General features: G+C 35.3%; 1 protein-coding gene across 3 annotated transcripts in view; it reads right to left on the bottom strand.

Annotated features, from left to right (window-relative positions):
- Prosalpha4 (proteasome alpha4 subunit) overlaps positions 1-18,628 on the bottom strand; it is a 55,745-nt gene that overhangs the window by 35,074 nt on the left and 2,043 nt on the right. For all 3 annotated transcript variants that reach the window (XM_090407957.1, XM_090407960.1, XM_090407959.1), the window contains one exon: positions 9,184-9,310. In XM_090407957.1, the coding sequence (XP_090264083.1) occupies positions 9,184-9,310 (127 nt within the window). The remainder of the gene's footprint in view (positions 1-9,183; positions 9,311-18,628) is intronic.

Raw genomic sequence — 18,628 nt, 5'->3', positions numbered from 1 at the left:
ATCGGGCTACTTACCTCCCTATCGAGTACAATCCCACCAACTCAAAAATTAGAAAACTCCACAGGCTCATTAAGAAGGTCACTTCTTGGCCTGTAGAAGTCACTAACAAATTAAAACCATTTAACTCCATACCCCCCCCCCCCCCGTATTTATGGACTCCCAAAAATACATAAGGAAAATGTGCCATTATGTCCCATAGTGGATGGCATTGATTCCCTCACATACAAACTAGCTAAACATTTGGCCAAAGCTCTCATACACTATACTGGCAACACACCTTCACACATAAAAAACTCAGCCCACTTCAAAGCCAGCATAGAAAACCTTACACTCAAACACACTGATGTAATGGTCAGTTTTGATGTCTCCTACTTATTCACAAATGTCTCACTCAAAGAATGCTTAGAGCTATTCCTCCCGATATCATAGCCCTATTTCAGTTCACAATGAACTCAGGCTATTTGTTTGGCAAGGAAAATTCTACAAACAAATAGGGGGGACAGCCATGAGTTCTCCACTCCCCCCACCCTTGGCCAACTTTTATATGGAGACTTTGAAGAGAAAGCCTTAAACTCTGCCCCACAAAAACCAACCATATGGCTTTGCTATGTTGATGATGTGTTCGCTATTTGGCCACATGGCTCCGATGCACTCCTCTCCTTCCTAACACACCCCAGAATCAAATTCACCCTGGAAGAAGAAAAAAAAACAACTGCCTTCCTTTCTTAGACACACTAGTCACCTGCCAGCCTGATGGAACCTTGGTTTTCTCAGTCTATAGAAAACCCACCCATACAGACAGATACATTCACCAATAACCCCCCCCCCCCTCACAACAATATGGAGTCATTAAGACACTACACAACAGGGCTAAACTTATCTATTCAAATGACAATGCCCTAACCACAGAACTAAACCACATTCTCAGCCAATGGCTACCCCCCCCCCCAAAAAAATCCAAAATATATTGAAACCAATAAACCACAACCCCCCCCCCCCTCACAACAAGGATTACTCTAAATCCATCACCATACCCTATATCCAAGGCACCTCGGAAAAAATTACAAAAATTCTAAAAAAACATGACTTAACTTCTTGTTACAGACCATATAAAAAATTGTCATCCCTTATCCGCTCTACTAAAGACCAACCTCTCCCCCCAGACCTACCTGGTGTATACCAGGTCCCTTGCAGCTGTAAGCTGTCCTACTTTGGCCAAACAGGCAGGACAGCTAATTTCAGAATACAAGGACTACATCCGGTTTCACCAATACAGCCACTCTGGTCTTGCAGACCATGCACTGGATACCCGCCATAGAATACGGTGGAAGAAAGCCACGATAATACACCATAGTAAATTCAACTACGAAAGGCTTTTCATAGAATCAGCCTCAGCCCTAAGAAACAATCCAAACCTCAACAAATTTGGTTGCATGAGACTGCCCCAAATTTGGGAAACCTACATCAGAAGACTTTCAGCCCAATCGCCCCAAAATACCAACATTGCCCACTAGGGGGCACCATCAAGACTTTTAGGAGAAAGAATGGCTTCCTGCTTCGTCTTCATTTACTGTTTGTTGTGCTTGTGTGCACGTGTCTTGCTTTTAAGTTCCTGTGTAAATGACAACGTGACGTTGCTGAAATATTGGAAGTGTATTAAAATTTATTTTAATGTATACCCTAGTATACGTTATAATTTCCTTAAGCCATTTAGTAAAAACTGCCTTAGAAGAATGAAATGTAATGTCTGACCATACTGAAGACCAAGCTAATAACAGAGAAACAAATTAATAGGATTTTCCCTTTTGGGAAAAAAAAAAAGTTATTTTTTTTTTATTTTATACCTGCAACTCAGAAAAATGGACTGTAGAACACATATAAATATGAAGGTGAGGGGGGTATAGACCAGACCTACTTTCTTTGGCAAAAATGCTAGATAGTTTATTTCTATTTATTTACTCTAAAATATTAATATACTATTTTTGGAGTATATTAAAAATACTGTTTAATATATGATATAATTAACATATGACAGGACTGCATCCTTTCACCAAATCCATTTAATATCTACAATGAAAAAGACTGAAAAACAAAATATAGGAATCAGTATCAATGGTATGAAATACAACAATCTCAATGCTCTAATTGCAGACAACGAAACAAATTAATCAAATTACTGCACCTACTAATTGAAGAAGGTAAAGATTTTGGCCTACATTTAAATGTAAAAAAGACCAAATTTAGGAGAGTTTCAAAAGAAAATAGATCCTAGCCAGAAATATTCATAAACAATATAAAAATTGAGCATACAATGGAATACAAATATTTAGGTACCTACTTTACTGCAGACGAAAACAAAATAAAGAAATAAAAATAAGAACTGGCATAGCTAATGATGCATTCTGGAAAAATAAAGATTTGCTCAGAGGTTCCGTGGGTATAGACAAAGAAGAAAATGATAAGAACATTAGTTTGGACAGTTTTCACATATGGAAGTAAGACCTGGGTACTGAAGAAGAGAGTAAAACAACAGGCAGAGAGAGTTGAAGAGTTGTGGTGCTACAGAAGAGCCCTGAAAATCTCATGGACAGAGCACATGACAAATGCAGAGGTACTACAGAGAATGAAAACAGAAATCTTCATTGCAGGAAATGATCCAAAGAAAGACGAGACTGTCAGGACAGAGGACACTCATTGTTATAAAAAGAAAGATTATGGGAAGAGGATCAAGAGGTAAAAAAAAAGGACATGGGTTGATGATATAAGATCACATGATCCTGTCCATGATCTTATATCATCAACCCATGTCCTTCTTTTTTTACTTCTTGATCCTCTTCCCATAATCTTTCTTTCTATAACTGTGGGTGTCCTCTATCCTGCTGATCCCCTCAATATATGTCCTGCCAGTCTCATCTTTCTCTGGATCATTTTCTGCAATAAAGATTTTTGTGTTCATTCTATGTAGTACCTCTGCGGAAGAAGAAGTGCTGCCAACAGAAAGGACTGGTAGGACAACGTGCTACATCCTCGCATTGAGGAAGCTACATGATGATGATATGATATAAAATTTCATTTAGAAATAATGGATTTTAATTCATGATATATGGAAAATTATTCAAAAAATGTTTCTGCCCAAAGAGGAAAGCAAACAGAAGAGAAGAATGGAAGGAAATGAAATGCTGCTGATCTACCAGTCATAAGACTGATGCAATAGAAGAAGTTTCTGCCCTTTTACAAATTATGCAAAATCCCACTCACACACACACACACACACACACACAAAAAAAAAAAAAAAAAAAAAAAAAAAAAAAAAAAAAAAAAACCAGACTTCCCCCACCCCTTTTTTTAATGCCATGTCTCAAGTAAGGCGTTCTATCCATAAAATCTAATGGTGATATGTCATTTTTTGGAGAACATTTTTTTTTTTTTTTTTTGTGTGTGTGTAAGAACCAGTTTAAGGAGAAGTCAATAAATAAGAACAGGAAGAACAACAAACACATTGACTTTTTGGAAAATGTATGATAATTTTTGTTACTGGAACAGCTCTTTATGTGCATATTTTTCTGGGCTTTCTTAAAATTAAAAAAAAAAAAGATTCTGTTTAGAAAGTTACTTCATTAAATAAAAAATATCATATATTTTGTCTTTTAAGCTATTTGCTAGTTGGCAAGATCCAATTGTCACAGCTGAGAGCATTGCCAAGCTCCCGGATATGGATGTTTTATTAAGCAATATACACTGCTTGGAAAGAAGTCAGTGGACACCATAGTGTGAGGAACAAATAACCAAGGTGCCAACCTTAATCAAGATGTAGGAACTCTTTTCACTGTGATGACTGTAGCAACCCAATGGGGAGGATACTTTCCACAAGTGTACGATAACGATCAATCTGAATTTTGGATCATTCTTCCTGTAGACATGAAATGAGGTCCTAGACTGTTATGGAGCAGACATCCTTTGACCTCACCTAACACTCCAGTTCATCCCACAGATGTTCAATAGGGTTCAAATTTGCTGAACATCACTGAATGTTCAGCAAATTGTTGACAAATGGGCCAATTTGTCAACAATTTGCTGAACAGATAGGCCTACAACGTGGCATCCTATCACAACACCTGTTTTAACTTTTAGTTAGTTCCCTTCTCCTAGCCATTTCACCTGGACACAGTTGTACTGACTTGGAAGCATCATATTCCTCCAATTTATACTGGCTACAAACATGCAACTTGCCCATGGGGATGTCCGTGGACTTCTTTCTGAGCAGAAAGGAGTCAATGGACATCTGTGTCTCATCATTGAGAGCAGTTCTTGTTGCATTCTATGTTTACAAGTGAGTTTGTGAAAAAAATTTCCTCCTCAAAAAAAAAAAAAAAAAAAAAAAAGCAACAACTCAGAGTTACAGTTGGATTTTACCCAGACACAGACCATACATTTAAGATGCATGTAACCCACAGGTTTGTTTTTTTCTTTTCCCTTATATTAATATGGCAGAGTGTATTAACCAATCCCTAGCATTCCATAGCAAAAAAATTTTGGGCTTAATATATAAGAAGAATGTTTGTATGTACATAAGTGCAATTAATGGCAGTATTATGGGAATTTTTATTTTTATTTTTTTAATGTGACTCCCACCCATGAAAGGTAAACATTTTGCACATGTATGGGGTAAGGATTAGATGCTGCAGAAACCTTGCTCCTAGGATCAAACATGGAACTCTTTCTAGCCTTCAACAAGGAAGATAATGTAACAAAGACCTGTATTTAACTTCTGTATATAAAAGGCATATGACAAGGTGCCAAGAGAAATGAAAAGCTATTCAAAACACTAGTTATATGGTGTCAATGGGGCATTATATCAAGTAATATTCATTCTTTGAGTTGTAAGTCAGCAGTTAGAATTGAAGGAAGTATAGGAAGATGGTTTGATGTTAAATCTGGTGTCACACAAGGATGTACATTATCCCCTCTGTTATTCATTATCTATATGGATCACATTATGAAAGAAAGCGATATTAAACCTGATATCAAAATTGGAGATGTTAATGTCAGCTCTTTGCTTTATGTGGATGATGTTATACTTCTAAATAAATCCAGTACAAGTCTGCAAGATTCCCTGACTACATTGAATAACCGATGTAATAAATTTGGTATGAAAATCAGCAATAACATGACAAAGACAATGCAAATAGGCAGAAGCATTAAAAATATCAACTGTATCATGAATGGCGAACCTATAGAACAAGTAAAACATTTCAGCTACTTAGACACAATTTTTAGTGAAGATGGTAAATTAAATATGGAAATAGACAACAGAATTAATAAAGGCAGTATGATAGGGAAGTCAACTGAATAAATTTATATGGAATAAGAGAGAAATTAGTCAAAATACTAAATCAGCTGTATACAAGACAGTGTTCAAACCAATTTTAACTTATGGATCTGAGAGCTGGGTTAGAAATAAAACACTTGACCAAAGACTAGAGACCACAGATATGAGAATCCTGAATATATGAATTTAATATGATATGATGGCATCATATCATATTAAAAACGAATATATTAGGAAAGAACTTGACATTGTTAGCATCCAGGAATGTGTTAGCAGGGCTAATCTCAGGTGGTATGGTCACTTAAACAGAATGGGAGAGAAAAGATTAGCAAATCAAGTGTTCTCTACCAGGTTGGTAGGAAAAAGACCCAGGAAGAAATATCTGATAATGTTGGAGTCTTGAAAGATAACAGATTGATTTGGAGAAAAACTGTCGATAGGCGTTAGTAATGATGCAAGTTCTTCATCTAGTACTATCATATTATCCTGTACACCCCTTGAGGGTACATGTCAGGGATTTGATGATGATATAACCAGAGATTTGCTCCTTATTTATAATCTGCTAACTTCTTTTATTTCCCAAAGGGAGGGAGTAGATAAACCAAAATGCAAGCCTGTCTAATTTCTTGGAAAATCAGACAGGCTCCCCCCCCCCAATTTTTTTTTTTATTGAAAACACTATTCTTTCTTGCAAAACTCTTTATAAATCCCAAATGTGTCCATCATTAGAATATGGTTCTAACATTCGAGATTATGCTCTAAGAACCTACCTCAGAATATCCTGAAGAGGAATGGAGTCTATGGCCATTCAGAAGAGGACAGTCTGCTTAATAGATGATGCTCCTATCCCCCTATTACTTTCTCATACATGCTCTGTTTATGCATTGTCTTTATTATAAAAACTTTCATGGATGATGTATCTCACCACCATTCCTCTAAGAACACAAGTAACTGTTAGTCAACACAGTTGCACTTCTCACCCTCTTCTTTCATTCCAGCTATCTTTGTTCTTTGGAATAGCCTTCTCTGTATAATTTTTGCTAATAAATACAATTTCAAACTCTTCAAGAAACACAATAACAGATCCCTTCTTTCTACTGATTACGTTACACACATGCAGCACTATCATTATGTTACAAGGATGTCCCCTGTCATTTGTGTGGACAGCATATTTATATATACCTGATAATAGAAAATACACTCCTCTTTGTTATTTGATGAACTCTGTACCACAAAAGGACAATCACTTTCAGAATACACCTACCAAAGTGTATTCTGCAAATATGATAGGCACTGTTAGCATGGTAGTGCTAACAGTATCTATGAGAAAACTATTGCTGTATTTGCTATAATAAGTCAGTGTAGTTGTTTCTGATTCTTTCACAACCAGTCTTCAGTGGAAGAGGTACAATAACCTTAACATTAGGAAGATGGAATACTTCTTATTCCATCTTCCTTTTTACTTCTTAATATCCAAAGCTCTCAATAAAATGGCATCTCTCTTCATGGCATAGCATAACCTTTCCTAGCAAATATATTACAGGTACTGCTTATCAGTATCTAAGAAACTAGTTTTCATTTTCACTCCAGGATGCTCCTCTGAACAACTATTAATCATATACTATTAATCACAAGCAGGGATGCAGTGAAACATGATTTTTGCTGAAGTACCAAATAAATGGCCAAAGCATAATGAATTAAATTTTAAATATTCATAATTCAAATTTATAAAAATTGTACTGAACAAAAATACACTCATTACAAAATGATTTTATAAAAGACAAGAAAGTCACCTAACAATGTAACCAAGTGAAAATGCAAAATAAAATAACTTTCCCTAAATTTAATAAAACGGTAATTTTAAAAGGAACAAATAAAATAATATAGCACACAAATCAGAAAGAAATGCCACTTTTCTTAAATAACAAAATAAAAATATTAGACAATTCCAGAATGGCCATATAGAATCTGTATTTGTAAAAATTTTAGAGTTAGATATATAGGATAGTAAGAAATTAATTTTTACTAACTGAAATATAACTACACATAACTGTCAGAGAGAGAGAGAGAGAGAGAGAGAAAGAGAGAGAACATACAGAATTGTATCCATTTTATAGATTTATATACGTTTACAGTCTATTTTTTTTATTTATTATTTTTTTTTTTTTATTATAATTGAGCTTCATTCTCTGGCAAAACAGATGTTGATCTTGTTATAATGTGTCATCGTTGTAATATTTACTTAATATGGTTTAACTCCTTTACTTAAATATCTCTTGAATAAAAAAGACAGACACATTATAGGTGCTGCTATCTCAGCAGTACCTATAATGTGTCTGTCTTTGTCTTACTATTATATACTTCAGCCCCTTGTGGTGCATCAGATTCTTAGACACAGGTAACCAAATTAATAAGAGCAAAAGGTTTATTTAACATAATGATCATCATATAGAATAAAGAACTTTCAATCATCACTGTACTACTAGATTACAAAGTAAAGTTAATCAATATATATCACACAGTAATTAATATTACAAAAACATTATGTTCAAAGATTCCAAGCTCGCATTCTTAGATTATAAAACCAATAATGACTTTTAGGTGTTAATCAAGCTGTCTGGATTAGACATCTCTACAGCTCTTAAATATAGCTAGCAATCAACACAAGTACAATTATAATACATAGCACATATTGCTCACTGACTACAATTAAAATATCACAGTTCTGTCTTAATTTTTGATAGTCTCAAAACTTTATGAAGGTCTATGATACTTAAGTTACAATTACCTCCCTCTCACACATTACTTGATTAAAGGTTTACTATACTGAACTCGAGGATTCCTCATGCTTGTCTTTTCGATTCTTGGATTCCTTTCCTTCCAAACATTTTCTTCCCTCTATGGTAAGGCTAAAATTCCTGTCAGCTTAGGTTGGGCCTCATGGAGTCTGCATACCGATCATCTATGCTTAGAATATTCTTAGTGTGAGGCGAGTCTGCATCGATAAGGTACCTGGCCACTATCTTTTCCGGGAGTTGCCCGTTGTTTCGAGAATCCTCTATTCGTTCATTATAGGGCTCAGAATCCGTGATCCCTCTAATCATGACCTGACACCTCCAACTTCTGCCACTGAGAGAGAAGAGAGACTCCAGAACAAAAAGCTTTTTTTTTTTTTTGGGGGGGGGGGGGGGGGTCCAGCCCTTTTATATCAACCCCTACTGGGACTCCTTGTAACCCTAAATTTTCACCCGACAAGTTATTCCTTTGCACTTGTGGGTCTTGCCTTTTCGTAGCATCTTCCCTGAAAACTTAGGTCACCACGTGCCGTATCTGCACGTGACTGCTTGAGGCAACTTACTAATCCGGTGTCTTGCCCGTGTGCTTTGACCTTATAATCTCAGTTGGTTATATGCAATTTACACAGTAATTCTTTTATATCAATTCTAACAGAAGATATGTATATAACAAATTCATTGTCTAACATACAATTTAGTAGGTATTTTACATGGGAATATTTACAAGTTTTACACTAATTACGGTATCCAATATTTGTCAGGCTATATACAACTACTAAAATACAAGCATATCCTTTTCAAGGGTTTTAACTTGTCAAATTATGAATGAAACATTCCTTAGTGAATTGTATTCATTCACAATTTAACAATCTTTGAAGTCAATGCACCATCATAGGTATGAATCTGAAACAGTCTAACTAGTAAACATAAAAGTATATGCAAATATAGTTAACTTACTCTCCATAACTAATTTTAACCTAAAATGTTGGATATAGACAAAGGTTAACACCCCCATAAGTTAAATTGCTTCGTATCTAGGTGGTGAAATAAAACAATTACCTGCAAATGCCATCACTACATGGTCATCCAGTAAGCAGATTTTTCTAACTGTCCTTTCTTCTTGCAATTTAGCTACAGATTTCTTTTCAACAGCTAATACTACAATATTTTCACCTCTGACTCCTACCTATAAAAGAAACGAATAATATTAAATTACTTCAATATTATTATTAAGAGAGATCTCTAAGGAGTCAGAGACTCATGAAGAGAGGCCAAACACTACATGCACCAGCTATCACACTTATTCATGAATTCATTCACACTGCTTGCACATACCACATCCAATCCAATCCAATCATGCACCACCCTATGAGAGAAAAATTTAACTCCCCCTTTGTAGTGGAATTCATTCTTAGCTTCCAAGGATGCCCTATTGTCCTTTTCCCATCCTCAATAGCATGAAAAATTCCATCAACTGAAATCCCTCAATCATATCACCCTTCTTTCTCCTGTTTGCTAGTATCTGCAGTCTTTAAATTCTAAATGTCTTCATAATCAGTATTCCACATTCCTGATATCATTTTTAACATTTTCCTTTGCACTCTCTCCCCACTGTATCAGAATCACAACGAAAACCAGACCTGAGCACAACAGTTCAAGTAGAACTTATCAAGACCTTATAAAGAGGTAAAATGACATCCTTATCTTTACATGTTAAAGTTTATTTCAGCACACTGCAATTATCTTTTGAGTTATATTTGCTACATGGCCCCTGAACTTTTAACTTACTATCTACTAACACTCCAAGATCTTTAGCCTTATCAGTTTCTTCTAGCATAATCCCACGAATATAATATGACATTGGATATATAATCACACCAAAGTGCACGACTTTGCATTTACTGACATCCACTTTCCCATGCCCACAATTCCAGCCTAGTCAAATCATCCTGCAAGTACTGAATATTAGCAGCATTCCTGGTTAGCCTACTTATTTTTGCATCATCAGCAAATCATATGTCGCCTGTCAAATCCTTCCCAAGGACTGATCCTTGAGGTACACCACTATACTCTTTTTCAGGTTATCTTAGAAGTAGCAGAATAAGCTACATTTCTAGCTTTTCTTACCATTCGTACTAAATTTTACTTTATTTTACTACTTCCTTACTTGCCAATGCTAAAATTATATGTTTCGTACCATTAAATTGTTACAGGGAACTTATTTTTGGAAAATGAAATTATCTATCATGTGGTCTCTGACACCAGTTGCCATAGTAACAGCGAATTAATACCCCACTACTTTCAGAAGCAGTACGGCCTGTAGTATATTTCTTTACTTCCAAGATAACCTGAAAAAGAGTATAGTTACCTTAAATCTTGCACTCACATCCCTTGTATACCACTTTTTGATATCTGTCAGTTAGCCATCCTCTTATCCATGTCAATAGTTTATAATACAAACCATATTCTTCAATTTATGCAAGTCTTCCATACTGTATTCTGTCAAAAGCCTTAACAAAATCCAAAAGTATCATGGTATATCCATTCCTCTTGTCTAGCTAAAGGTAACATTATTATTGAATGTGAGCAAGTTGCTAAAACATAATCTTCCCTGTCAACCTATTTTTCCAAAATCTTCACCACCACTCCTGAGATACTGATTGGTCGATAGTTGGATGCATTGGTCTTTGCACCACCCTTGTGCAATGGGATTACCATACATTCTTTCCATTCTTGCAGAATCTTCCCTGTTCTAAAACTCAAATTATATAACCTGGTCAAAGGAATAGCCAGTTCAGCTGTTTTAGCACATGATATTGATCGATAGTTGGATACATCAGTCTTTGTGCACCCTTGTGCAATGGGATAACCATGCATCCATTCCTGTAGAATCTTCCCTGTTCTGAGAATGAAAACAAAACAAAAAAAAAAAAGATTAAAGACTACAAGATATTTTGCTAAGGCAATTATTTCTCCATAGTGAAACATCAAAAATGCTTATTTTTAATGAGATCACCAATAATCTGTAGCAGTGAAATAACATGGCAAAATACTATTTTGCTATATCAGAAATATATCTTCAGCCTTTGAGTTCTCATTATCTTCACTAATAAGACCTCAATAAAGGCTAAAATCAGTCCAGGAAGTTGCTCTCACCATGCAAGATGTATGACAAAAACGAAGTGCTGTACATTATGTGAGACAACAAGCAGGCTGAAGTGAAGTTGAAGAATATAAGTATCTTCAGAACTAAATTAATTATAAACAGAGAACAGTTTTGCTTGGGTAAAATATGGATGAACATAATCAATTTGGAAAAGAGCGAAAGAGTTGAAAATAAAAGTCAAATATAAGAACAATATGATATACATTCTGTAAATATCATTGACAAGAATTTTTCCCAGGGGTAATTATCATCATTAGAAATATTTATCTGAAGTAAAATGGCTTTTTCAACTGAAGATGGGTTTGGTCTTCCTCCAGGAAATTCATGTTTTTCATCCTGCAACCAGACTCAAAAGCAAAAGGACAGTCATAAATAATGGGAGCTATAAATGAGTCAACTGCAAGATCTAAGGGGATGCACTTGGAGAACCTGGATTATTAATATATTAAGCAGGAACTTGAATTTAGAGGAACACACTTTAGCCTGTACATAAGGAATAGATATCACCTTCTGTGAAATATCAATGCCACTAATATTTTAATAGATGAAATGTAGAAGAATGATGAAGAAATGGCAAAGTAATTGCAAAATAAACAAACTAAAAGAATCATAAATATCCAATCCAGAAAACTTTTGACATTTTTGCTGCTGTTGCTCCAGAGATGCTGAGGATTCAGCATCTCTGGTCCAGTTCAGGATTTAAAATATCACACACCTGACAGTTTTGCATAAGTAGTGCCAGGCTAACCTGTTCATAAATACGTTGGGCCTCAACCAAATGAAATTTGCTTTCAACTTTGACATAGTTTGGTATTGTATTAGTGTCTCAGCGCCTTTTACGAACACTAACCTTTCAGCTGCTGTGCCAATTTTAACTTCCACTTACTAAAATTCTGTGCTTTATGTATGATATAATCTCTGCGAAGAATTCTCAAACAGAAAGAAAGGCTTATGTGCTGGCAGTCGTGTCTTCCTAATGGTTCAATATCTTTTCTATTTACAGAAAACCCACATATACTGAAAGATAGTTGCACAAATAATCACACCATCATCCAGCTCAACAATATAGTATTCTAAAAACACTAATTCACAGAGCTAGTTATCTGTTCCTATGATAATACTTTTATACTGAACTCGCTCACCTGTGCCACACTTTTTTAGCCAATGGCCATAATCTCCAAAAATTAGAAAAAATGCTAAATATTCCCTGAAATACCCTTCATTGCTCAATAAATATGAGACCAAAGCAAAACTGTTACCATAACATACATTCATGACAGCACATGCTAAAAAATATAGAGTGCTTAATAAATATCAGCTCCTAGCCACAATTAAACTATATATCAACTATATATGAGTCCGAAGACTCATTGCGGGAGGACACCTACTCTACAACTCTCCATCTCCACTACACAGAACCTCTACTACCAATCACCTACATCAGCGCTTCCCAAACTGTGGGCCGTGGCCCCCTTGGGGGCCATAGGTTTTGTTGAGGGGGGCCATGAAATAATGAAAACAAATTTAAAATGTTTTAAGACTAAGTAGATTTTTTTATTTTAAAAGAAACGTATTTAACTTTTATTATTTCTTTTTTGTTATTTTTTATATTTTAATGGAAAAATGCACACATTGGTGTTGGTTCACAAACTTTGCTTCCTGCGTATTTCGGCGCTTAATGAATATTAGTAAATATTGCTTATTCATATGTTTCATTTCAAAGCAGTGGCTAATTGTATTTACTTCGAATGCTCTCCAGGGAAGCTCCAAATCTTCCTGTCCCTTTCATCACGCATTCGTAATCAGGGACTGTTGATATTGACTTTATATACATATCAAAACTGGTTTTATATTATCACTGTCATCCGAGCTAGTTTTCTGTTACCAATAAAAGTTTCGCATATACTTCACACATGAAAAAAAGCTTAAACAAGTTCATGTTGGGAGATAGTAACTCCCTTGCGGTGGTAAACAACACACCCTCCTTAACAGTCACTATACTGCAGAGGCAATAAAAACAAGTATACTTTTATTATGCCAGTGAATAAGGTATGAGCAGTCTGTGTAATATATTTCTCAACAAATAGTGCAATTAGAGACAACTGGGATAAAAACACACTAATTAATGAATCACATGTCCCCTCATACAGAAACTATGCTGTATAGACCGAAACAAAACCATATGTTGCATGGACAAACACAGAGTCTAACTAAAAACTATTGTTATTAATTAGATGTGCATGAGTTCGATTTCCCAAGGCAGCAATAAAATTCAACCGAACGTGTTAAAATTCGTAAAAGTGTTAAAACTAAGTAATATATATATATATATAATGAATGTTATGGCAGTTTCACATATGGAATTCAGTTGAAGAGAGTTAGCATTTCAACTCAATTGTCAGCTATGCTTTTATATTTCAGTTGCACGATCTTTTGTTAATACCGCACCAATCATATGCACGTTTTAATAACCCGCCTTTGCTGTCTGTTTCGCGTTAGGCTTAATTACCGTAAAGGGAGAAAAGTCACAAAAGAGAAAAATGTTCCTGGTCTGGTGATTCCGTTATTCAGGTAATATTTACTAATTTCATGTTATCAGTCTGTGGTGTGCCAGTATCGGTAAGTGGTGATATTATTTGATCGATTCTACGTTAAAAAATTTAACCCTGAGATGGATAGGTGGCTGATAAAAAATAAAAAAAAATTCCAGCGAACAATCAGAAGAAGCAGAAACAGACTTAAAAAAAAAAAAAAAAAAAAAAAAAAGGACAGTATTTCATATTTTACCAGAACAGCCCGCATCGTCTTCAGAACCAAACGGTAAGAGGCAAAAAATGTAATATTTGCATTTGATTTTTGCAATATTCGCTGTGCATGTTTTGTATTGAATATAAATACAATAAATATTATAATAATATCTCTCTCTATTACGATTTTTTTTCGAGGGGGGGCCGTGAAATATTTTAATTTTTGCAAAGGGGGCCCTGACATCCAGAAGTTTGGGAAGCACTGACCTACATCAACGCCATCTACTGCCCACAACCAGTATTTTTTGTCTGTAAATTGCATGTGTTCTGAAGGGCCAATTTGTCTGTATGCAGGATGAAAAACCTGAGTGTCCAGGAGAAAAAAACCCTGCTACCTCCGTATGAGATCGGCTAACTCACTTTCGATTAAAAAAGTCCATATAAAGATTCTTCCCGTTATGACGAGAATCAAACTTATATACCTTTTATAATCGAAGTTTGGGAAGCACTGACCTACATCAACGCCATCTACTGCCCACAACCAGTATTTTTTGTCTGTAAATTGCATGTGTTCTGAAGGGCCAATTTTTCTGTATGCAGGATGAAAAACCTGAGTGTCCAGGAGAAAAAAACCCTGCTACCTCCGTATGAGATCGGCTAACTCACTTTCGATTAAAAAAGTCCATATAAAGATTCTTCCCGTTATGACGAGAATCAAACTTATATACCTTTTATAATCGAAGGGCGAAACGTACCGTCGTTCTTCCAATTGTGCTACGGAAGCAAATATATAATAAAATACAAGGCCATGCAAAACTAAAAATTACCTTATATACAATTTAATCAGCTAATTGCAAATTATCTGTGGTTCACGAAAAATATGATGGTATTCAATCCACCTACTGACTATAATACTTATTAATACTGTAAAAATCCCAGAAGTTGTTTTTACATGTTTTTACAAGTTTTGATGAACGTGATGAATGATGGATACCACCATGAAAATATAAAATATCTCAAGGAAGACTAAGACACAAACAGAACATGTATGAGAAAGTGACTGGAATAAGAATGAGGGATTATTTTAACTGGATTGCTTTCTCTTCTGCAACAAACTTAATGTTTTATGAAGTCTTTTTATTGTGGTATTATTATTATGCAGGTATCTCCATGGAGTCAAAAGATTCATCATGGAGACCCATTATTCCCACACTAGAAATTATCGATACACTACCTATCATACCTCTCCTTAAACTCATTCATACTCTAATGAAGCACTCACCACCACTACCTCTGACAACCCATTCCACCCATTCACCACCATACCGTAAATGGCTTGCATCCAAAACTCCATTCACTATACTGCTTACACCAAAGCCCAGAGTAGCTGCAAAAAAACTATCAACATGTCAAAATGGCAGCCACACATTTTGCTCTCTAGCCAAAGCCATTGGTCGTAACTTCTGCCCAAAAATGCTCCAACCACTGTTGCATCCTGATGGCTCTGTTTAATCATCAACCACAGAAAATGGCAATCTCCTGGCATTCTACTTCTCCTCCAATTCTTGTACTGCTGCTTTTGATAAACGTCCCCCAACCATCCCACACACTTTGCACTCAATGTCCAGTGTGTCCTTTTGCCAAAAAGGGATCAGGAGAATTTTGTTCAAATTGGATATCAAAAAAAAGTCTCTTGGTCCTGATGGCATTCCTCTGATTGTCCTAAAAGTCTGTACTCAAGAGTTGACTCCCATTTTGTGTCGTCTTTTTCCACACTCTTTTTACATTGGTATTTATCCTGAGGTATGGAAATTAGCCTATACTCAATCTATTCCTAAAAATCTATACCACTCTTGAATGAAGAAATCAGATAGGATCTCTAGAAAATGCAACTGTCAGAATGGTACCCATGCTAACATATTGCATTTTCTAGAGATCCTATCTGATTTCAAATGAACTCCTGTTGGATGAAACAACTTGATATAATGAATTAAAATGAAAGTCCATATACACACATAGTGAGCCACACCTTCTTTGATGTTTAGCACAAAACATCAAAGTATGTGTGGATTACTAAATATTCATTACACCAATAATTGTATTTTTGAAAATTATGAAGACAACTACCGTGTTTGAATGAAAGCTTTAGTTTAATATAACTAAAATCTAAAATTCGACGTTTAGACCTTTATGTCAAGGTCATCTTCTGGAGCATACAACTATACACAGAAAACAAGCTACACTACAATCAAACTGGTTTGTTAAAGATATTGACCAACTACTACAACAATTGTTGGCCTGACCTCTGGTGAAAAAAAAAAAAAAAAATAATAATAATAAATAAAAATATCATACATCAATGCTAGAGTCCTATTATTAGTGTTATCTGTTGGTTGTAGAAATACATTGGGTGCAACAACAAGTAACTATCTATATACATATAATAACAACATATTATACCTGTACATTCCAGCCAGTTGGTATGGAATGGCTTCTAATAATAGTTGTAGATTGGCTAGAGTCCTGACTTATGCTGGATCTTATATATTAGGTAGGCAGAATGTGTGCCATCCAGATCCTTGGAATTTTCATGCCTTCTTTGTTGTTGATATTTGGATGGTTTATCAAGATTTCGCAGGCTTCCTTGAATTTCCTTTCATACCAGGTTTTTGTGTGGTGTAAAGAGCGGGTGCTTTTCCAGTTGATTTGGTGTAAGGTGTTGAGTGCGTGGTCTGAGAGGCCTGCTTCACCATAATGGTTACATTTAATGTGTCTAATGTGTTCTTTCTGGCGTATAGGGATTGTTTCTGTTTCACCAATGTACGGTAAGTTACAGGTGCAGTGGATGCTATAAATTCCAGGATGTGCTAATGGGAGGAGAGGATCCTTAGAGGAGTTGAATATGGTTTTAAGTTTAGCGGGTGGTTTAAAGGTGGCATTGAGGTTATAATGTTGTAGGATTCTATTGAAAAACAATAGAATCCTACAACATTATAACCTCAATGCCACCTTTAAACCACCCACTAAACTTAAAACCATATTCAACTCCTCTAAGGATCCTCTCCTCCCATTAGCACATCCTGGAATTTATAGCATCCACTGCACCTGTAACTTACCGTACATTGGTGAAACAGAAACAATCCCTATACGCCAGAAAGAACACATTAGACACATTAAATGTAACCATTATGGTGAAGCAGGCCTCTCAGACCACGCACTCAACACCTTACACCAAATCAACTGGAAAAGCACCCGCTCTTTACACCACACAAAAACCTGGTATGAAAGGAAATTTAAGGAAGCCTGCGAAATCTTGATAAACCATCCAAATATCAACAACAAAGAAGGCATGAAAATTCCAAGGATCTGGATGGCACACATTCTGCCTACCTAATATATAAGATCCAGCATAAGTCAGGACTCTAGCCAATCTACAACTATTATTAGAAGCCATTCCATACCAACTGGCTGGAATGTACACGTATAACAGGTTGTTATTATATGTATATAGATAGTTACTTGTTGTTGCACCCAATGTATTTCTACAACCAACAGATAACACTAATAATAGGACTCTAGCGTTGATGTATAATTTTTTTATTTATTAATTTTTTTTTTTTTTCACCAGAGGTCAGGCCAACAATTGTTGTAGCAGTTGGTCAGTATCTTTAACAAACCAGTTTGATTGTAGCATAGCTGGTTTTCTGTGTATAGTTGTATGCTCCAGAAGATGACCTTGACACAAAGGTCGAAACGTCGAATTGTAGATTTTAATTATATTAAACTAAAGTTTTCATTCAAACACGGTAGTTGTCTCCATAATTTTCAAAAATGCATTCGGATCACCGTTCAAGCCTAAAAGAAAGGATACACCGATAATTATTTCAAACATGATATATTCCAGATTACAAGTTGTTAAAAAAAGAAAACTATTCTTGTTCTTGTATTGTGTTTTGCAACTTTTTCCACCATCAAAAATTCTGAAGATTACAAACACAAGATATGATTTTCACTTAGTTCCTTTAGACACATTTAATAATTTTGGATATATTCTCTCACCGTTAACTACAATTTTATTATCTGACATGCTCGATTATTGAATATGTTTCCTTGATAGTCTAAATTTAATGAATTTACAATCAGCTTAAGGTACTTAACATGTCAAAATAAGATGCTTAAGCAAGTAAATGGTCTATAGGTTTTCCCATCTCACCAGCTCTGGCCAATTATTTCATGCAGAATTATGAACCATATACATTCTTCAATCACCCCCCTCCACGATTCCATTATTATGGGTGTGATATGTGGATGGTGTTTTTGCTATTTTGAAAATTATCAGCACTGCATCTTTAGAGAAACAGTTCCATCCATTCAAGAATTCAGTTTAACTTGAAAGCAGAATCCAATAATTGCTTTTCTTTTATAGACCTACAAAATAATCAACACCTTTGTTCACTGAGCACACAAATTACATTCCGTTGATAACATATTACATGAAGAAGGTTTATCATAAACTTTTCTCTCTCTGTTTCTCTCTAACAGGTATGCAACTGCCATTTCATGGACAGAATAATAAATTGCTATGGTCAAC

This window comes from Typopeltis vanoorti, chromosome 18 (assembly GCF_054136105.1).
Source record: "Typopeltis vanoorti isolate ZY-2024b chromosome 18, IOZ_Tvanoo_1.0, whole genome shotgun sequence".
In the NCBI taxonomy this organism is placed as follows: domain Eukaryota; kingdom Metazoa; phylum Arthropoda; class Arachnida; order Uropygi; family Thelyphonidae; genus Typopeltis; species Typopeltis vanoorti.
This window is presented reverse-complemented; position numbering and strand designations above follow the sequence as displayed.